General features: G+C 42.8%; 1 protein-coding gene across 1 annotated transcript in view; it reads left to right on the top strand.

Moving 5' to 3' along the window:
- The window catches only part of ANO2 (anoctamin 2), a 252,858-nt gene that overhangs the window by 132,505 nt on the left and 97,162 nt on the right, over positions 1-23,191 (top strand). The window contains exons 10-12 of the mRNA XM_055000833.1: positions 1,503-1,663; positions 7,464-7,546; positions 11,841-11,909. Coding sequence (XP_054856808.1) covers positions 1,503-1,663; positions 7,464-7,546; positions 11,841-11,909 — 313 coding nt within the window. The remainder of the gene's footprint in view (positions 1-1,502; positions 1,664-7,463; positions 7,547-11,840; positions 11,910-23,191) is intronic.

Below are 23,191 nucleotides of genomic sequence, written 5' to 3'. Positions count from 1 at the left end.
GGGGGAAATGATGCTAGGGAGGAAGGCTCCGGTCCTGTAATGCAAGGAGCTTTTCTCTGTGCAAAGAGCTTTTTATATGTTGTAAGAGAAGGAAAGGTCTTTGCCCTTGAGGAAAGCTCCATCGTTAGTGGAGATGAAACTTTGGATCCAACTGTTGTCCAGTTAGTTCAGGCAATCTCAACATTTTAATAACCGTTATGCAGATTAGTCACATACTTTGTTTCTACACACAAGGAAACATATATATAATATTAGGAATTGCACAGCTTCCCAGGGACAATATGATTTCACATCATGCCTCTTAGTAGCATGCATTGCATGTTTTGAAACTGTGACCTTATTGCGGAAGATGCATTTAAAAGAAACTCTTTAGCAGGCACACATGCAAAATCCTAAGTTTTTACACAAAAGTGTAATGCTTCTGGGTAAGAAAACACGTCTCTGCCAATATCTAAAGTGGTGGAATTTATGACAAAAACTGTATCTGCAGCACCCTCTGCTGCCTTTTTAAACTTACAAATAATCTTTTGTTTAAAAAAATGCTACTGTAACATCTATAGAAAATGGCTTTTGTGGTCATTAAGACTTCAGCCATGCTCTGTAGGAAAGGTGTTTGTCCCTTACTGAAACATACTATGTAGATACTGGGGGAACAGCACCTTAGAGACTAACTAGATTTTCAGAATATATGGTTTTGAGAGTCAAAGCTCCCTTGTTTATTCTGAAGACTCTCAAAAGCTCATACTCTGAAAATCTAGTTGGACTCAAATCCTGCTGTTCTACTGCAGACCAATATGGCTACCTACCAGATATTGGGGAGTAGGAGCTCTTTGTATTTTAAAAGCCAAAATACAAGGTCTGAAAACCTGAACCTCCAATGAATATGTGAAAATGGCAGAGATAGGGAAAAGGTACAATTTGGAGGGGAGAAACCATCAAGAGTGAGGGGGGCTTAACTACCTGTGATTTTCTTCTATACTCTACTTACCTCCCTGTCTTTCCTCCATTGCAGCCAAAACACGCAGCTGGGGGAAAATGGCTGGTGGTGCAGAGTACTGTTGGACAAGAGTAGAACCTCTATGCACACCTCTCCCATCCAAGCAGCCCCTTCCTGGCTGCTTTAAAGATTTTGCGAGTCTTTGTTCTTCCACTAAATGGCTAGTTAGGCCCCAATTATACACAAGAAGGAAAATACTCAAGAGTTTCAATATAATATTTTTACTTACAAGCCACCTTCAGTAAAATATATAGAGTAATATATATATACAGTGCTTTACTTGTAAGCTGCATTGAGCAAGTTTCTTGAGGATGCAGCATAGAAATGTTCTGAATAAATATATAAAATATTCAACACACCAGCCACCACCTTGGCCAGCGGTTCCCAATCTCATTGAGCTTGAGGGCAGCTTTGGAATTTTGAAAAAATAAATTGAGTGTTGAAACTCTTAATTTCCCCAATGAATGACGTATCTTTTTGATGTTTTGGATTTTGCTTTGTGTAGCAAGGAGATGTGTGACCAACATAATGCCTTCACCATGTGCCCTCTCTGTGACAAGACCTGTGACTACTGGAACCTCAGCACTGCCTGTGCCACCGCACGGGCGAGCCACTTATTTGATAACCCCGCCACCGTCTTCTTCTCCATTTTCATGGCTCTCTGGGGTAAGCTTCTCTTTGGATGTTTATATGCCTTATATGCAGGGCTTTTTTCTGGGAAAAGAGGTGGTGGAACTCAGTGAGTTGCCCTCGGTGAAAATGGTCACATGGCTGGTGGCCCCGCCCCCTGATCTCCAGACAGAGGGGAGTTTAGATTGCCCTCCCCGCAGTCTGAACTCCCCTCTGCCTGGAGATCAGCATATACAGCATATCAGATGGTGGCCCCCTCCAATTTCCCCAATCATAGCATAAAACAAACCAAAAGGAGTGGATGGGGGCCATAGTTTGATAATATTCTGGTCACTGCACTTATAGGGGGCAGATGACTTTGTTGCTCCCCTGGCAGGAGACCGGTAGAGAGGCTCCTAAAACAATCAGAAAATCACATGCATACACATGCATCCATGAATGTGTTCTGAAATTGGTGTTACTTAATGCATTTATTGTATTTATTGTGTGGATTGGATGTATTGGAGGATATTGTATATGTATATTTCTATTACTGTTATTTATGTATTTATAGGAAGGAGTTATTTATTCACTAACCCTTGTCACTTTATAAATATATATGATTCATTATAATATTTCTGTATATGAGATATTCCTCTAGTGGGTGGGGTTTCCCCTGCTGGTTATTGTGCTTGTCCCCGGAGGAGCCTCTTTTTGTTGCGTTGCGTCAGACCGTCATTGCCTGACCAACTAGCTTTTTAAGACTGGAATATAGGTACCACATGGTGTGAATATTAATTAGTGCCCTTGAGGAAGTGTTCAGTGAAACAGGCCAATGACGTGCTGGCAGAACCCGTTAAGCAGACATTCATTGAAGGCTTCTATAGGCATTGAACTTCGAATGAAAGGCAATTTCTTTTGAAGGCTTCTCCTGCAATGACATCAATAAAACAATGGTTTACACTTAAAGCATAACGAATGCTTACTTAACTACAGTCTCCGGACTCTATACTTACTGACATTCCAAGTGGTGGTTTAATTATCATATTGTTTTATACTTTACCCGTTGGTCTGGAAGACTTCTGTATTGTATTTTGATGGAGAAATATTGTATTGCTGCTTTTTGCATATTGTTGCATTATTTATTGACATATTTAGGGTATTTATAGATTGAAGGTATAAAATTTGGGCAGTTCCTGCCGTTATTCACTTTGAGCACTTTAATTAGATGGATGAACTGAGGTATGGGTATCGACAATGATTGGTTTGATTCCTGGGAGGCTTTCCTGTTCCTTGCAGACTTTTATTTAGGTAGCTGTGGGAGGCCCATGGAGTCTGGCAACTCACGTCTGGGGAAATATGACCTGGGGCAGGGAAAGCAGCTCTGCTAGATCTGAACACCGGAACTCGTAATTCAGCCCCTCCAGCAGGCAACCAGGACTCTCTGCAGGCTTGACCCCAACTTCCTCTGAGGTCACCAGTTGCTGGAAAGGCCAGAAGACCCTCCAGGCCAATGTAAACATAGGCACTTTGCTCTAGGAGGCAGGGTCCTGGTTGGATCTTTTTGTACCTGCTGCAACATGGAAGAGCTCCTTTGAATAATTATGACCAGCTTGGAGTTCTCTCTGGTCCTGCAGCTTCCATCCAGCCAAATGGGACTTCTCCATGGACAGACGGACTTTGTCTGGTTCCACGTTGGGGCAGGAAAAGCCACCCCCACTGAGGAAACAGCAGTAAGAGAGAGAGGGGCATGTGCCTCACCCTTACCCTTCACTTGCTGCTGACACTGTCCCTTCCCACCCAGGGCCAAGCTATAAGTGACGAATTACACTTGAATGGCAAGTGAACAGACTCACGTGTATTCCTCCCTGTTCACTTGCTTACACGTAGTGATCGAGTGGAGTGTCAGCGGAGCGCAAGTTAACAGGGAGGAATACATGTGAGCCTGTTCACTTGCCATTCAAGTGTAATTCGTCACTTCTAGCTTGGCTGCCACTTCTTCCTTGTTACATCAGGACAGAAGCACCTGCTTGGTGAGACTCTTGCTGGACCCCCTTGGCCACCCCCCAAACAGTTGAACCATACCTCACAGCTGAGTCGTGGGTCAGTTAAAGAGAAAAGCCCCATTAAAGGGCTCAAAGGAAGAAGGATGCTGGAGCTTTGTGCCACCATCCATTTCTGCTACGAATGAATCATATGTGGTTATGCAATTATGTACAGCTTGGTAAGATAACGAGACAGAATGTCATCCTGGATCAGTTAGAGGTCTTCCAAGGACAAAATAAAAATTTGTTGTATACAAATCTTGTACTCTCCATAATCTCTTCCGCAAGATTAGAACTTGCTAGGGAATGAAAAACAAACCACAAGTCTTTGTGTTGAATCCTGGTAAAAGACAGCATGGGATGAACACACTGATGGAGAATCTGATGTTTCATTTACAATGCATGACAGTTTGCTAAATTCATTGAAAAGTGGTCAACATTCTTGTTCTGTGTTAATGAAAGTCCTGAGATTTTAAGTGTTAATGATACCAGTACTGTTAGAGGTGAAAGAGGCTCCTTTTCTTTTTCCACTAGGAGTAAATTGGAAATGCCAGTTACTTTGAAATGCTTTTTTCATGTTTTAAATTTATGTTATGGCTCTGCACTTAGTGTTGTATTGTATATTATTTACTTAACAATACTTTAATAATCATTTATTGTTTTGTATGGATTACTTTGATATATTCAATTTTTGTATTTATGTCTATTTTTTATTATCTGGAAAACTAATTTAGAAAAAGAAAAGGCAAAAGTATCTTCACACAAAATATAATTGTTGAAAACAGATTATCAAAATTCACGAAGGTACACTGAATAGAGGCTATTACCAATAATCATACCTCTGTACAGACCTGACGACCAGATTCCGATGCCTTTGAAGTGGCATCTTGTTGGAGAAATAAGTGACAAACTATATACTATGTTTGGCCACAAATTGGGGAACCCAGCCTAGCTCACTTTCTCTACAGTCTCATGGCAGCTGTGGGGAGCTTACTTACCCAAGCACCACAGGGCCTAATTCAGATCAGGACCGTGGCACTGGGGAAGGAGGAGATTGTGGCTTTTCTTGAGCTGAAATGACCCCAGAGGGTACTTTTTGGTATTCGGTGCACATGCAGCTCTGCAGTGGGGCAAATAACAATCCCTCGGATAGTTTGGCCACAACTGTGGGTTAAATGAACTTCTAAAACAAGTCATTCTTGTTTTGTCCTAGTTGGCTTTTGTGTGTGTGTGTGTTTGTGTGTGTTGTATGCTGTCAAGTTGCTTCCAACTTATAGTGACCCTATAAATCAGTGACCTCCAACATGTGCTATCATTAACAGCCTTGCTCAGGTCTTGCAAACTGGAGGCTGTGGCTTCCTTTGTGTAGAAACATCCAACATCTACTGCCTTCTGCCTTTCCCAGCATTATTGTCTTTTCTCATGAAGACGAGTTCACAGCTGGCTTGTATCTGGACAATTTAAATATTAAGAGTTTTAGGGCAGAGCAGAACCTACTTTTGCATTTATTTTTGTGTAGAAAATACCTCCCATTTGTGGCAATCTTTGACAGACTCTGAATATAATTTCTGTATAATTCTGATTTGAACCCTTTTGTGCCCCTGGCTGCTGAAGCTTCAAGTACCATTTTACTCCCCCCCCCACAATGTCCACAGTCTCATTTGATGGGCTGGGGCAATATGTGACTTTTGTTAATTATTCATGATGCTACATGTGACACAATGACATTGTGAATGTCCACTAAAAAAAATCAGGTGGGTTTCCACTGCCGATCAATTTAAAGGGAAGTGAAGGTGTAACTTCTCTTTTCATGGGTTCTATGGGGCTTAGGAAACAACTTTCACAAAATTTTAAGAAATAACTTTTTTTTCTTTTAAACTTTTTAACAATTAATAAAATACAACTTTTTTTTAAAAAAAATTAACTCTTAAGTGCAACCATACAAAAAAAACCCCTCTAAATCAACAATGTCCTTGAAAAGGCAAAGAGTTCAACATCCAAGAAGTGATGATGTGTCCTCTCTCATCCATTTGAAGCAGCTGTACCCCAGGCTTCCGTCTTCTTGTTGGGAATTATAGCCCTGCAAAAATAATTCAATCCCAGTAACACCAACCAAACACAATACACAAACACCACTTTAAATCATATTTTACATACAACATTTGATTACCTTATTCAAGGTGATAAGAGCTTATAATTTATTAAGCTCCCCAGCAACCATCCTCCTCCTCAGCAGCCTGCCTCTAGCTTCTGACTCCACCCCACTGGGCTAAACCAATTAACCTCACAGAGGTTACAAGGGCAATTAGGCAGAGGACATTTTATGGCACAGAAGAAGAAAAAGCAAGCAACAGCCCAGAAAAAAAATATTGACCAACAGTATCAAAATAAGGTGAACACATTTGTTGAGGTGAGTATTCTTTTGGTATTTAGGTGGCTGCATCACTTTCAAAGGAAATATTTGGGACAGTCCTAAATAATTGCCTTTTCTTGGCAGGCATTCTTGCAGTAAAAGCATCCCTGTGAGATTTACAGTTTGCTCTGTTTATGAGGTTACTTTTTCCTGATTTGTTTAGTTAGAAAATTTCTGACTTGCCTTTCAAGAAGCAATGATCTCAGAGCAGCAAAGCAAAAAAATCAGTTTACCTAAATAGCTAAAACCAAACAAAAGGACTTGCTAGGTACCTTTAATTACCAAAAGTCTGTGATGAAATAAGTGGGTGAAATAAGCTGGAAGTACATTTTATTGACATTAACCGTAACAGTTTTCAGTTACCACAGTATAACCCCCTCATTTTTACAAGGTTTACTGCTTGTACCTGCACAAGCATTAAGAGACAATGGTAGCTTATTATTTTTCCTTCTCAGCAAGCCATGGCATAAACAAATTAGTTGTTATAAACCACAGCTAGAGGAGCTGGAGCATATTTGGGTTGTGTTTGATTTTAATCACTGTATAGATAACATGTAGATTCATAATGTTATAAAGTAATTTCTGTTAATTTTAAAATGTTAACAACTGTTTAATATGTGTTCGTTGTTACAAACTGTGTTTCAAGCTCAGCTGCCAAGTCTGCATCCTGGTATTTTGGGTTGCTGCATGGCCACAGGTCACGTGTGTCAGTGCAAGCAAGCGCTCTGGATATGGAGGGGCAGCTTGGCAGCAGTGGACAGGACACAGGACGGCACACACACATCCATGATAACATCTCCAAAATGGCAATTGGTGCTGATGGTTCACACATCATCTGCTGTTTGATAAGATTGCAGATGGCCAACTTTATGGCTAGCTACATTTGGTTTTATAGTGAGTGTCTCCTAATGTTTTTCTGGAAGTGGGCCCCAAAGGTATGCATAACAGTTAACTAGACTCCACCTCTGCTAGCCTGGTGCGAGAAGTTAATATTATGTCATGTACAGAACTAGTTTGGGTAGTTGGAAGTGCTAAATGTGGAATGGTAGAAGCTGGAGCAGGTGCACACTAAAGTATCCCAAGCCAAGGTTATAAGGAGCTTTAAAGGTTAGAACCAGCAGCTTGAATGAATTTAGTCCAGAGTCATAGTGCTAACTAGCACAGCCCATACTGGTAGCTAATACCAGAAATTGATCTGACAAGACAAGTTATAGCTTGGGTAATCCCATGTAAAGCCTTGCTTATTTTGCATACAAACTTCCTTCTCTGTCTCAGATTTGTCACATACTAATTAGAAGAATGTATATATTTTGTGTATTGGTAATGCATATAGTTGCATCTCAGTATCTTGCATCCTGCAGCTCCCTTGTGATTAAAATTGGATTTTCTTTCTCTTCAGCTACCATGTTTCTTGAAAATTGGAAACGTTTGCAGATGAGACTGAGTTATTTCTGGGATTTAACGGGATTAGAGGAGGAGGAAGTAAGTTCCATTTAAACAGCTTCAGATCATGGTCTTTGTTATTAGCGAGTATTCCAACACTTGTTCTCCCTGTACCAAAGGACTAAGCCTGAAGTCAACTCTGATGCCTTCAGCAGCCGGCTGCAAATGCCTGCACAGAAGAGGCAGAGCTGGCTCCCTTCAGCACCTTTCCCTATTGTCTGGGCCACGTAACTGTCTGTCTAGGTCCTAAGAGGAGTCTTGTGCTCCAGTGCACCATGATACCTCCCTCTCCAGTGGAGCACAAAATAACATTCTCCAATTATTTCTGCCATAAGCTGTAATACGTAACTAGTGGTGCAATCCTAAAGAAAGTTATGCCCTTCTAAGCCTATTGGTTTCAGAGAGTTTAGAAAGGTATAACTCAGCACTGCAATTTTCTTTAAATCAATGCCTATGTAAGCTTTTATGGCATTCAAACTTTGGTTATCATAGCTAGGCAGAAAAGTACTTTAAATTCTTCAAACAGAACACATTACAGAACAAATGAAAAGAGTTGCTAGAAAAACAGATATCCAAGTTATTTTTAAATTCTCTTCGGTAACTTGCCAAACGTAATAGAGGATTGGATATCTGTGTCAGTTCCTTGGTCACAGAAATTTCCCATTGACGTCAACAAGGAGACTTCTGCCTGAGTACAAAATTTAGGATTTGGCCTTTTGTTTTCAAGATGGGAATTCTCAGTTTCCATTTGGAGCAGTTATTTGGTCTTTATAGTACCTTGGCTGACTTGGTTTTCAATAAGAGTCTGGCAGCTGGATGGGCCTCCTTCCAGCATTACAGGATTCACACACGTGCGTGTGCGCATACACATATTCCTACATGGTTACTTCCTTCAGCTCATCAAAACTACTTCTGATATTGCCCTAAGTCAAACAGCCTTCCCTCTCTTAAAAGTCACGATCACGCTGGTTTTTGCAGTAGTGTGAATCCAATAATCTTTGTCTAACTATTCAAGCGAAAATGAGTTCAGAGTTGGAACTAAAAGGCCACAATCCCACACAGATGGAAGCATACTTACCTCTGCATCCAATTGGGGCCTCTGCTGTTAGACCTATAATATATTCATAAACACATATAATATATTCATAATATATTCATAAACACAAATATATTGTTGTGTTCACTATAATTTTTCAAAAGCTCCAAGACCTCATGGCAGCTTTGAAATATGTGTACACTGAAACATGTACACACTGAATTTTAAAAATTTGGTCTGTTTGGGTTTTTTCTCCATGCAGTCATTGATAGGACATTTCCCTTCTTTTTCTGCTTATGATGTTACCATGTGTGGTTGAGACACACATGTATCCTAGATGTGTCTCTGTGAGAACATGGCTTACTTTCATATTTGAACCGCAGTGACTAGCCTTGCAAGTTCCATGTTGGGAAATCCCTGGAGATTTGCGGGGTGAAGCCTGGGGAGGGTGGGGTTTGGGGAGGGGAGGGGCCTCAGCAATGAATAATGTCATAGACTTCACACACCCTGCCAAAAAACGACCATTTTCTCCAGGGGCCTGGAAACCAGTTGTAATTCCAGGAGCTCTCTAGCCACCACCTGGAGGTTGGCAACCCTAAAAATAACATAATCATAAAGTAGATATCCTTCCACCCCTTCTTGATCCATGAGACAGTTTTAATGGATCTGTGACAAAGTGACAAGGTACTAGGGGTGTGCTCCAAAAATGGTCGGGGTTTCAGGGACACCATAAAAATAATGCTGGAATCTGGGTAAGATTTTCTAATCCGATTTGGCAAGATTAGAGAATCCCAGATTTACCCGCCCATTATTCCCTATGTGGAACACTATCTGGGAGGCTGGGAAAGCATTTTTCAAGCAAACTCCACCAGATACTCCTCCCTGTCCACTAAAGAACCCCCAAGTTTCAAGAAGAGTGCACCTAGGGGTCCTATTTTATGGGCCCCTGAACAAGGTGCTCCCAGCCAGTTCCCATTATTTCCTATGGTGGGAAAATATTTCAAGATGGCTCTCAGGCAAAAACACACAGGGGCAAGGCAGCCTCTGGCCAAAGGCTCATCCCCAGATGCAAGCTGAACCAAGAGAAAGCTCAACAGAACCAGACTGAAGCAAGGGGATAGAATCCCCCCCCCCCTGAACCAAAGTGAAGCTAGGGATCCAACATCAATCCAGAGAAACATGTCAAACCAGTGAACTCCACCAAAACCAAATTGAAGCAAGGGACACTGCAGCAAGCCCAACCGGACCAGTGTCACTCAAAGATGCCAGGCAGAACCCAGGGCCAATGAAAATCCAGCTGAACCAATGTCAAACCAGAGAATCCTGACATCCAATCTAGTGAGCTAGTAATACCAAGGCAGCAGCCAGACCTGGCAATGTTATATGATAAGCAAGCAAAACTGACTCAGACACAACACAGTAATGCTGCCTTCTTCCTCCCTTCTCCTGTTACCTGGGTAGCTTGAGAAGCATGCAAAGGATAGGGGGAGACAAATATGCTGGATCTATCCAGATTTACCTGAATATTTCCAATTTAAATATCTAATTTTTTTGGTATTCCCAAGCTGAATTGCACACCCCTATTTGGAAGGAATACTGAGATCTGAGTACAGTGAAACTAGAAATAAAAGTTTATTAAGAGGGATACTACAAATGTCTGGCTTGGAGAATGAGCAGATTTCAAGCAGTCAAAATAATTTTAGTCTTTAGGATATTTCTGTGCTGCCTCGTCAGAATTCTGCTTGATGCAGCTTACAATTAAAAACCACAATATAAAACCAAGCCATTAAAATAAAACAGGTGCCAGGGGAACTTCAAAGGAGAGGGCATTCCAAAGGTGAGGTGCCACCACAGAAAATGCCCTGTCTCATCACCACCTGCCTCACCTCTGAAGGTGGGCAACAGACAGCAGGGCTTGACGGGCAGATCTTAAGTGGCATGCTGGATAGTATGGGAGGAAGAAGGGTCCAAAGCAAAGAGGCCAAGGGGCCGAGGCAGTAAATATCTCAAAATGGGGACACGGCAAATCCTTATATTACCATCGTTAGATTGAGATTAAAAAGCTTTCCAAACACAGGGGTTTGGAGCTGGTCAGAAACACCCTGTAAGAATTGAAAGTAGTAACCCTAAAACAAAAATCCAGTTTGGGAAAGGATTCTGTTCCTAGGTATAGGACAAGCAGCTGACATCAAAAACCAATCTTTTCTTTCCAAGCTTGGAAAAAGAAGAAGGAACATAATTGGGAGCTCAATGTGTAATCTGACTGGAGAATGGGGAGCAGGAGGTGGTTCTGGGTCCTGAGAATAATTTTAAATAAGGGAGATTTTCCAGGTAGGGATGGTGTGTGTTTGGAAGTAGTCTAGGCCTGATCAGGGTTTGGCAAGTAATTTTAAATTGAATTTAGTCCAAGACATGGGCCAGTGGTTTACGTACGCAGGCATGGATTCTGTGCTCAGAAAATACTACTGCATAGGTTCTGCTCTAGCTAAAGGCACACAATTCCTGTGGTTCCTTCATTAAAGATCTCATGTCCAGATACTGGGTATGGTAAGGTTTTTCCCTGGAATATCTATTATTTTCCAGTTAACATGATATTAGATGTGGTCCTGCCTCTTGTCTGTATGACAGCCAGAAACCTGTTGAGATACCAGTCTTGGTACCAGTATGGAGGGTGTGTGTAAAAAACGGAGGCATCTCGGCAACAACGGCAGAACCGAACATTCGAATATCTGAAACATCTTTTCAGCTTTTCAGACTTCAATGGCATTTACCTGAATGTGGCTAAACCATGGCTGCTTTTCCAGATGGCTGTGGCCGATCGCTTTTTACAAGCTAGGCAAAATTGTCAGTCATTATTATAGAAGATCAGGGGGTAGGTATAGGTTTCTGCTAGGTAGATTAATAGTCACAAAATGTTTTGTAATGAAAACATTAGGAAATTAAAGTATTGCCTTACCAATTTCAAAGTAATGCTGGCAATGTTTCATGTTTTTCTATGACTTTGTGATAAAGATATGATTGATTATTGACATAGTACATATTTTAAGGTTGCTTTAAATATTTTCTCCCTCCCTTTTCATTGCTGAAATTCACCAAGGAGTGTATACAGGTTTGATTTGGGCTTCCCTCCCCCCGCCCCGCCCTGTTTTAGATAACTACATCAGTGTCTAGTCAGAGCTTTGTGTGTCTTAGTTGTGAACTACCCACATATGTTCTGTGTGTAGATGTCTTTTGATGTCTTTTGGTGATCTACAAATCCAAAGCTATTAAATCTTTCCCCGAATTTGTTTGACCCAGGAGCATCCCAGACCAGAATATGAAGTCAAAGTTCTGCAGAAGAAATCCACAACTGAAAACAGCAAACCAGTTAGTGAAGATGAGGTAGGACCACCTGGGCTTGCCATATTTTCCTTTTATTTCTGACATCGTGTTTTTGTTTGCATTGCAAGCTTCGGTAGGTTTAATAAAAGATAATTTAACTGAAAATTTCATTAATAATTTTTAACCAGTGAGAGCAAGTGCACCAGGAGGCCTGAACAGGTTTACTTGAGGCTGAGGCCTTTTTATCTGAATGGTTGTAGAATAAAACAGAAAACATTAAAGACAGCACAGAATCAAAATCCCCCTACTTCGGCACGTGTATCATAGATTGCAGTGGAAGGGGGGCATTTCAGTGATTTAGAGACTGTATTAAAACAGAGATGGAAGTACTTACCCTACATATTGGACTGAAGTTGTAACGCGGTTTCCTGGTGACACCATGTACCCACTGATATTTGACTATGTAACTAATAAAGGCAAGTCAGAGTAAGGGCATGAAGCAACCTTCACTATGGTATCTGTTGGGTAAAAAAATAAAGCTTAGAAGGAATGAGTGGTGTTATTTCTACTGAGAACAGCAGTAGCAATGAAAAATTGAGGAGAGGGCACACAGCTTTGTAAAACTGTTTGTTCTTTCCACGTTCTCCCCGCCACATACTGCTAAAATAGTTCTACACTATAAGCCAAACTACAAGTGACACCTGACACTAGTTGGACACTTGTCAGCTTCCCTCAAGTTCTGATGGGAAATGTAGGCATCCTGATCTTGCAGCTCGGCTCTCCGACTGCTGTCCAATGGACTTTTCATCTGTCACTTGTCCAACATGCCGCCGAGCTGCCTACATTTCCCATCAAAACTTGAGGGAAGCTGACAAGTGTCCAACCTGTGTCAGGCGTAGTTTGGCTCTGAATTTGTGACTCAGCTTTAATTAAAGATGGCTTATAAAAAGACCAATAGCTCATCTTTTAAAAATTATAATCTATCTGACTCATTAGGAGCTCAAACAAGCTTAGAAAGTTTGTATTTATATCATTATAAAATATATTAATTGAAAGTTAATTGATTGGTTATGATAGAGATGATTAATTGATTAAAGCAGCAGTTACATGCTCTTCTGTTGGGTTCAAGTAGGCAAACTGGTAAGGAAGTTTCCCCTTCTGTGTTGCAAGTGTATGCTTCTTTTTGAGAGAGAAAAAGTTGTGTTCTTGTTTTCTGTTGCGTCACTGGACCTAAGAACAAAGGTCTTGTAAATGTTTGCCCGAGAACTAATTTTCCAGGTTTAGAAGTCCCTTAAGATTCCCGGCATTTGTTTTGGCCAAACCTTGGGGTTGCCACACGTGGCATCCCGGTCAAGATATTCAGAGCTGTCTTTGATTTTGAGGTCAAAGGAAACTTTCACTTCTGCATTTTTGAAAAGAAGCTGAGTTTCCAGCCTGGCCAAATCAATCTGACCTGCAACACAGGAAAGAATGCAAGGACCTCTTTTCCTTTTATAGATCAGGATTAAGAGTGCTGAAGAATAGCCAACTGGCCTAATGCTGTGCTCTAATGGGTCTGATGCAGTGTCAGGGTGGCAGTTTTCAGTCATACTGTGTTAATCTTAGCTTGGCCACAAGGGAATTTTGCCAGGCAGGAGCCAGGTGCAGGAATATGGGGAGTCACCCCTGGAAGGGACTGTGGCAGACCCAGCACAATGTCAGCTTGGAGCAGGACTGGTTCTGGTTTATGACGGGCACTTGGGCCTCCCTTTACTTACTGGGCCCTCTTCCTCTTCTCTGTGTGGCGGGGGGTGGGGGTGGGGGTGGGGCAGTTGCTCCGAGTTCCTGCAAAGTGCTCCCAGAGTTGGGGCAGGCCTGGCTTAGCTGTGGCAGGAGAGTGGATCTAGGCAGGTGTAGCCAATGGCAAGAGAAGGGACAATGGAAAAGCTGCAGTACAATCTAGTCCTTTCCTCACTCAGATACTGAGACTAACTTAAAGACAATTTGCTTTGCTTTGAATGCAGTTGCAGCCATCTCTTTTCAAACATGGCATTACTTCCTTCTGAGGACATGACATCTTTGATGTATTTGCAGAGCAGAAACTAAACTGGAGGGAATTTTTCTTTGTATCTCAGTCTCAACAATATGGTTTTCTTTTTAAAGAGAAGTTAACCTGTCAGTTAACTGACAGTTGCATCTGATGAAGAGAGCTGTAGTTCTCGAAAGCTTATGCTACAATCAAGTTGGTTAGTCTTAAAGGTGCTCCTGGACTCTTTACTATTTTGCAGCTACAGACTAACACAGCTAACTCCTCTGGACCTGTCAGTTTCTGCATCATAATTCGGACTTCTTTTAAATGTGTAATTTGTGTATTATAATCAGTGTTTTAATTTTATTAATTGGACTATTATAATTGGGGTCCTTACAACCTGGTTGCTGAACTGTTAGCTGCCTTGAGTCCAAGGAGAGAAGGTGGGGGACATCTTCTCCTTGCTGCCCCATGACCTTTCCTTTCATCCTCTCCTTTCACCCCAATTTTGGTTCCTTCCCCCCTCCCTTCATTGCCACCAACTGCCTTCAAGTTGTCGAACTCTATATTTGAAGTGATGCAGACAGCTCTTTTGGCAGGGCGTTATTCTCACACCCCTATGGAACATCGCACCTGCATTTGTGGGTTACCTACAGTGGATAACCTTTCCCACTACCTACTTTATTGTCCATTATATAGTGTACCCAGAGCTAAATTTTTGGCCAGAATCCTACCAGTGACAAACACATACTCTGAAATCGAGAAGATTGTGTTTTTGTTGTCTGACACTGATAATCATGTGTCCTATAGAGTCTCTCAGTTCGCACTCACAGCCAAAAAAATAAGATCTAAGGTGATACTGAATGAGGCTGTTTCGTGACTCCTGGGATAGTGTGGCATACTGTATTGTTTTAATTAATTTTAATAACCTATACAAACTGTGATAATGGATTTAATTGTTTATTAGTCGATCTTTGGTGAATTGTGATGGCCTATGGCTATAGACAATAAACTCTTTTGATTGATTGACTTAACAGTCTTCGATGGTCCCTCATTCAGTGCAGTTCCAGGTGATGTGCAGTAGAAGAGCAAGACTCAAGTCCAGTAGCACCTTAAGACCAACCAGATTTTCAGGGCATGAGCTTTCAAGAGACAAAGTTCCCTTTTCAGCTGGACTTGAACCCTGCTCATTCAGAGCAGGTTTCCTTTCTAGCAATGTGAGTGTTGGGAAATTTGTCTCCAGCTGCTCAGAGAGGAAAACCACATCTGAGACAGAAATTTGGGAAGAAATGAAGACAATTTTGATAAGACAAGTAATTTCTCAGGAGGGTTTTTAGACACCATAATGAAGTTGATAGCACAGTAAATTAATAGGCAGTCATGGTGTGTTTTATAACTGTTTTGCAGTAATGCATCTTTGTACTGTGGCAGTGCAGTTTTCATCCCAGGATGAATGCCAGGTTGAGGTTTCCCCATAAAAGGCAAGGAAGCAACTGAGCAAAGCCATAGACCATAATATTTGCTTTTCTTTTGCCCAGACTGTCACGGTGCATTAAAATGTACTCATTGAGATAATGGTCTCCATTAATATCAATGGCTGCCATGGATGTATAAATCCTGGCAGAGAGTTCTTGGGAGGAGGCTACGGTTAAGCTTTACTTGCTTCTACAGAGCGGATGTTTTGCCCTTTAGATAAGGTTGCCAAGTCAGGAAAGCCTGTTTAACAATATCCATATTCTTCAGAGACTGGGTTTGCACAATGCTAGTTCCACCTTATTATGGAGGAATTTGACAGAAGGTTGTAGAGCAGGTTTACTTATCCTGTTAACTTTTGAGGTGGACCTGGGTTAGGTTGAAAATGTGTGTTTGGGCTTGTTCAGTTGTGTAGCTCTCTTAAGAAAGCCCCCCTATAACCAAGGAAGTGATTTGCAAAGTCCCCAGCTTGCCTCATAATTTGTCTGGGTATTCTGAGCTTTCTTTGTTAACGCCTTATTCTTGGGCGCTACCTGTCAGTCTTGCTGCTGGGTCACCTCTTTCCCATACAAACTTATCTTTGCAAAGGAGGTGAGGGGCAGACGAGCAGAAGGGAGAATCGGTTGGTGATTTCAGATGCCTTCCAGATCTCATCCTGAAGGCCTGAACGCTTTCAGAAAACAGCAAGGACAACATTTCAGAGTGCAACCCTATGACAAGTTACTCCAGTCTCAGTCCATCAATATCAATAGACTTAGACTGGAATAACTCAGCATTGGATTGGATTGGATTGGATTGGATTGTTAGCCTCCCAGGATGCCCGGTTAGTGATTCAGTTCCAGTTAGTCATGGTTCACCAGAAGAATTTCACAGGAAGACCGCTCTCTCTGTATAAAAAAAAATCTCTCATGGACTTGACCCAAACCTAGGTGTTAACCGCTTTAGCAAACTAAGGAATAGCTTTTATCACCAGTTATGGCTGTTATGAACTGGCTTGATTACATCTGAATTTTACATAATTATGCCTTGCCCTATACTTCATGCATTTCATGGCCATTTTCACTCTGCTGTTTACAGTTTTGCTTTCTTTGTAACCTTATGTTTATGGTTGTATGTATGTGTACATTGCAGGGGGGTGGGCAGGTCCCCTGGCCCACAAAAGTTTGAGCTAGAATTAAAACAAACTTGTTTGTCTTCAAAGTACTATGATTTGTTTATGGAAATCTTAGTGCCAGCTGGTCCCCTTATTTTACCTTAAAGCACAGAAAAGTACAATTCTTAAGCATCCTGTTGTCAATGAGTAAAGAGTCCAGTAGCACCTTTAAGACTAACCAACTTTATTGTAGCATAAGCTTTCGAGAACCACAGCTCTCTTCATCAGATGCATCTGACAAAGAGCTGTGGCTCTCGAAAGCTTATGCTACGATAAAGCTGCATCTGAGGAAGAGAGCAGTGGCATTCAAAAGCTTATGCTACAATAAAGTTGCATCTGACGAAGAGAGCTGTGGCTCTCGAAAGCTTATGCTACAATAAAGTTGGTTAGTCTTAAAGGTGCTACTAGACTCTACTATTTTGTAACTACAGGCAAACACGGCTAACTCCTCTGGATCTGTTGTCAATGGACACTCCTAATTGTAGCTCAAGAACATGGACTCAGGGGGAAACTTCTTATTTGGAGATCTGGACGAACCATTATATATTGATAAGCAAACTGATTAATGGGCAGATTGCTTCCTAATAATGATATGCCTAGAACCACCCTTGATTAGCAGAGTAAAGCTGCTACTAAGTTTCCTTGCTATCAATTATACGTCCTTTCAGAGATTCCCACTGCTGGTAATCCAAGACGGATCTGCAGCCCAGCAGAGGGAGGGGGAGTATCAAAACTCTTCTTGCAGCTGAGGATGAGACCATTCCCCCTTCTGCCGTTAAGCCCGTCTCGGTCTCAGAGGAAACCAGCTGGGTGTGATGCAGAAAGCTAGTCTCTTCCACTTCTGCCTCACTCGGCCACTTTTCAGACCAGCCATTTTGCCAGGCAGCTGCTGCCATCGATCTGTTGGGCACTAAATAGCCATTGACCCTGATGCTGTTCTCAGTGTGTAGCACAGAGTCTGTGGTAATTACTGTTTTTTACAGGGAAAAAATAATTTACATTTCTCACATGCCTTTCTTCCAAAATGAGGAGGATAAGATTCCCACAGCTCTCACAATCCTACTATATAAAAGGCTAAGCGTATTCAAGACAACTCACTTCCTACGCTGGTGCGCCTCCAGAGGGCGCTGCTGTGGAGGGAAGCTCAGATGAGGCAGCCAGACCTCCAGAGAGCACGCCACAGCGGGAAGCCCAGGCTGAAATCAGGAATGGAGCAGGTGGCAATACCCGCCACCCCACCTTCACCCAACTGGGATCAGGAGCAAACCAGGTGGCAATGCCCCCTCTTTCACTCGGCCAGGATCAGGCGCAGAGAAGGTAGCCATTCCCCCCCCCCGCCCCCTGCCTTTATCTGTCTGTGATCAGTCACAGAGGGGAAGGCAATCCCCACCTGCCCACCTTCCGCTTTCTAGAGCCCGTTGTATTTTTCCCCACAATGGGCTTTGTTGCTAGTGGATTTATAACTGAGCGAATGGCAGAGAGTTGCGAACAATTGTGCCCCCCTTGGAAACGTGCATTTCTTGCACCCATGCATGAACTCAGGCCCAGGGCTGAGGGTGAGGGGAGGGCAACATTTAAAAAGGCCCATTCTGTTTGGGTATCAAGAAAGCTACAGTTTCATTTCCACAGATTTCAGGTAGGAGCCTCCCTACTGGTCTCCCGCTAGGGGCGCAACATTATCATCTGCCCTCCCTATCAGTGCAGTCACCGGATTATTATCAACTGTGGCCCCGCCCCTTCTGTTGTGTTGTTTTCAATAATGATTGGGAAATTGGAGGGGGGGGGCTGCTGTCCAAATGCTTGTATTTATGGCCTTTTTGGTTTTTAACTGTATTTTATGTGTTAATGCCTATTGAGCATTTTATTGTAACCCACCCTGAACCCATTTGCGGGGAGGGTGGGCTATAAATCAAATATGAGCAAGTACAGGGAGTATATGCAACTATAAGCCCACCCTTGGCCCACCTACCCCAGGGTCTTGGGGGAGGAGAGCTTCTTTAAATGGGATGGGGTGCTTGCATTTCAGGTTTGCCAGCCTCCAAGTAGGGCCTGGAGACCTTCTGGAAATACAGATGATCTCCAGGCTGCTGAGATCAGTTTCCCTGGAGAAAATGGCGGCTATGGCATTACACCCCGCTGAGGTCTCTCCCCTTCCTAAACCCTGCCCTCCTCAGTCTGCACCCCCAATCTGCAGGAATTTCCCAGCGTGGTGTTGGCAGCTCTGTCCTCCAGCCACCAATGCACACAATGGTTGTGTGTGATGTTTCTTTCTACAGTGGTAGGAGTCAGAACCCTGCCTGCCCCTTCACTGAGGTCCCTGCTCAGATCCCAAGGGCCATCTTAGCTCTAACATTATGAAGCAAAGATCATTGGTGATTTGGGAAGAAGAAGTCATTTTGTTATGAGGAATGCTTGCTGAGGTCCAGTTGGTGGCAGGATAAAATTACTACCTGGACCTGTTAAAGGCTGACTGTTAGAAAATCCAAAAGGATTGTTGACAGATTCAAGAAGAAATTGGATAGGTAGGGGTGGGACTAGTGGATTAGCCAGAGGGCCAGAGATGTTGAGGCCCAGGGCTGGCTGTTCTATATAGGGCCTCAATGGCTCTGAGGGAAGCTTCCCTCTGCCTGGTGCAGGGTCTGCCTGGTGCAGGGTAGCCAGCCATGCCACACACCTCACTGCTCACTGAGAGGCAAGCCTAAAGGCAAACATCCTGAGGTTCCTTTCATACAAGCCAGACTAGCAGAAGGGAGAGTTGGTTTAATCCAGTTTGGCTTCTGAAGGGAATTTTTTTTTAAGGTTTCACACACCTTCAGGAAAAAGCTCAACAGCAACAACAGTTGGATCAAAACAGGCTCTGGAAAACTCAGAGGGGGCTTTATTAACTGTGGGAGGACAGTGTTTTATCCTTAGTGTGCAAAACCTTCAAAAATCTGCTTGTCTTCAGAAGCCAAAGTAGGTAAAGGACCGATATGAATGGGACTTTACTTTCTCTCATACTTTCCTAGGGGATGTCTGAACCATCTTGGAAAGATACTGCTGAGTTCAGGTTATTGTATTTTAAAGAAATAAATAAACCACTCTTACATGTAGAAATTTTGCCAATGCTATCTGAACTTTACAAACGATTTTAAAACGTTGTATATACCCACCGACCCCCACCCCCGGTCAATGTCTGGCAGAGGCTTCAGTGCGGGCGAGCAGATCCTTCCCCCATCCCATCCCAGCCCTAGCACTCTTAATGTTACACTGTGCAGGTAACGATAGGTAATACATGCAAAAATAAGCAAGGGGAGGGAATAAGATTTCTGTGAGTCTAAAAAGGAGGAATAAATGAAGAGAGAGTGCAACGGGACTCTAATCTGGAGAACCGGGTTTGATTCCCCACGCCTCCACTTGAAGCCAGCTGGGAGACTTTGGGTCAGTCACAGCTCTCTCAGAGCTCTCTCAGCCCCACCCACCTCACAGGGTGTTTGTTGTGGGGATGATAATAACATGCTTTGTAAACTGCTCTGAGAAGTTTTAAGTTGTCCCGAAGGGCAGTATATAAACCTAATGTTATCATCATCCCCATCCCCATCCCCCCAGATCTACTGTTTATGCAATGTTGGGAGGCAGGCCATTTCCCATAACCTGAAGAACAGCTTTGTGTACAGAATGGTGCCTTTGACTTTGCACTCATAAGGAAAACCTGTTCACCCAAGCAGGTGTCATGTGCTCTGTGTTGCTTTATAGAGGTGAATTACATGTTCTTTAAAATGCCCACTGGGCATTATGTTGTGGTAAATGGGATTTTCATAAAGCACTTGTTACAGTATTTATTGTATTGCAGCTTTAGTGCGTAAGATATTTGCCCATCAACGTAAGTGTTCTCTGCCAAGCAGTAAATATTTTATCTGCTGTATTCAGCATGAGGGAAAGAGCTTGTCAGGAGCAGAGCAGGTACAAAAGGTCGATGTTGATTTATCATAGCAGCGATGCCCTCCAGGTGCCAATATTTCAAAATAAAGCTTTTTGCTGAAGTTGAAGGGCCTGAAACATTTACAGTGAGTGCCTGGAGTGAAGTAGCAGAACAAACAGAAAGTAATTATGAATCATTATGTACACCTGAAGAGAGACAATGGGAAGTTCTAAGGGACTGATCCTGAAAAGGCTTTGCTGAGCACCCTTATCATAATTGCGATGGCAAGGGGGAGTCTGTCATAATGGCTTAGCAGAAACAGAACATTTATTTGTACGTATGAAATTACAAAGCAGTAATTTTAAGGATTAACACTCTTATATCCTTTAGGAAATAAAATTAGCAATGGCGACCATTGATATTGATGGTTTTAAATGGAGCTTAGACTGTCTCGTGGGTGATAGACCTATAAACTGATATTCACTCAATGTGACCTCCATGATAAGAGGATGATTATCTGCAGGTCAGTTCCAAGGAGGCAGAGGGTGGAGGGAAGCTCTGGCCTTCAAACCCTGCTTGTGGGTCCAGCCGAACTCTTCTGGCATCCCGAATAGGCCTTGACATTTTGCTTTCCATTGCACACCAACCTAAGACCATTTCCTCTGACGCTCTCCCCTCTCTTGGATTGGGACATGAGACTCGGGGCCAGATCTGCTCCAGTGCTCTCCCACTAGGAGCTGTCCAGCAGCTCATTCTAAGGCCTGCCCTACACAACATCAATTCCTTTGGTCGGGTGTGGTTCAGAATGCTGATTAGCTGCTTGGAGCCTATTAACATTTCCAGGCTTCCTGGCTGCGCATCAAACATAGTCACAAAGCACCACCATAAATAAAGACACATCCATAGAAGTCAATGGAGAAGCCAAGACAAATTGTCCTTCCCCAATTAACTTAAGAGCCAGTTGTGGCATGGAAACACCTGTTACTCCTCAAGACGTGCAGCATGGCATCACTTTGCCTCCATGTCTGGAGGGTGAGGAACGCGCAAGTAGAACCGTTGCGATGAGGGGCTTTGCACAAGCAGCAACACAGAATAACTGGCAATTGAACAATAATCCTCTTCCGAGAAGCCTTACAGGTACTCTTCCTGTAGCGTACAGGCACAGACTGTCACCAGGAGCCTCAGCTCTATTGTGAGGACAAGGCATCCCTCACAGGTAAGCAAGTGAGAACCCACAAAGGAGGGAGCACCTGTATCTCAAAGAGCCTCATCTTTCCGACTTGCCTCCAGTTTTACAGAGCACTCTTCAGAACCTGAAGCCTCAGAGGATCTCCCTTCTCCCTGGAGTATAGGGAAACTTCATGGGCTTAATATGCTCCCTCCTTACAACAGATCATAGCCATGTCACCCTCACGGAGGGCACAGGGTTAGTATGCAGGTTGCATCAAGGGGGAATCTGTTGCCAGTAAATCCCCAAATGCTAACAAACTCCTCACCTGGGAAGTGAAATGGGGGGAGCTAATTCCTTCTTTACTGATGAACACCAAACACCCCCCCCCCAATAACTGGTACTGTAAGTCCAACACTTTTGACTTCTTTCCAGCAAAGTTGGAACCAATGCACAGGACAGCAGAACAGGCAGTAATGGTAAACAGCATTCCTTTACAGCTTCCTTCGTTAGGTGTGTCTGTACTGCCTTATTTGTTTGTTTGTTTGTTTATTTAAATTATTTATAATCTGCCTTTCTTGCTGAGACTCAAGGAAGATTACACAGTATAGGTCAATACTGTCAACAGCCGGGACAGTCAATAAACAATACAATGGGGTAAAGATTGCAGACATTTGAAAACAAGCAGAAGTCTGATACAGAGCTGAAAACAATGCTGAAACAAAACAGAAGCAAATTGACACGGCATATTACACCATGTGGAACTATCCAGTAGAAGCATAGTTACAGCAACAGACAATACGCAGTAGTATAGTCTACGGTCCCCATCTCTTTACCAAAGCATCTCTCTGTACCCTGTCTGTTATCTGTTTAATGAATTCCTTCTGTTATAAAGCAGATAGTCATTCTCCATACCACATAAACCTCTACTGCTCAAACATATTATCCAGAAAGGGTGACGGGGAGGGGTTGGTAGTAGTTCAGTACATCACTATTTCCTTGGGAGTGCACAAGTTATAGTTCTGAGGTAGTCAGAGATGAGAGCCTAGCTAGAACATGAAACTAACTCACTCGGGCTTTAAACTGACCAATTTCAGACAGGGTTTGTATCTGACTAGAAGGAGCCCAAGATTGACCAATTGGCAGATGGTGGCTCAGAATGCTGGCCTTTGAGCAGGAGTTCCTGAAACTGACAAGCCGATTGGCTGTGGTACTGAGAGAGAAGAGAAAAAAACTCCCAAGAGTCAGGTGGGCTCTGAAGATCAACCAGGTTGTTAGAGGAGAATCAGGACCCATGGTATGTTCAGACCCATCAGAGGGGTCTTTTTCTATTGTGCTGGTAGATTATTACCTTTGATGCCATATTTCCTTGTGCTTACTCCTAGGGAAGTGTCTTTCGAATTACAGTGTAAAGTCTTAAAGTTTTCCAAAGCTTTTATCAAGTTTGATTGATTGAACAGAGACCACCTCCTCCATCTCTTGACACTTTTCCTAACAGCAATTGTCCAAGTATCCTGATTGGGTTGGCGGGGTGGGGGGTGGGGTGGATACACCAGATAGACTTAAGGGTCTCCCAGCCCTCCTGATTCCCCTTCCCTCTCTAATTACTGCTGGTATGTTAGGA

The sequence above is a fragment of the Eublepharis macularius genome, chromosome 16 (assembly GCF_028583425.1).
Source record: "Eublepharis macularius isolate TG4126 chromosome 16, MPM_Emac_v1.0, whole genome shotgun sequence".
Lineage (NCBI taxonomy): Eukaryota > Metazoa > Chordata > Lepidosauria > Squamata > Eublepharidae > Eublepharis > Eublepharis macularius.
Note: the sequence above shows the minus strand (reverse complement) of the source record. Positions and strands in the feature narration are given on the sequence as shown.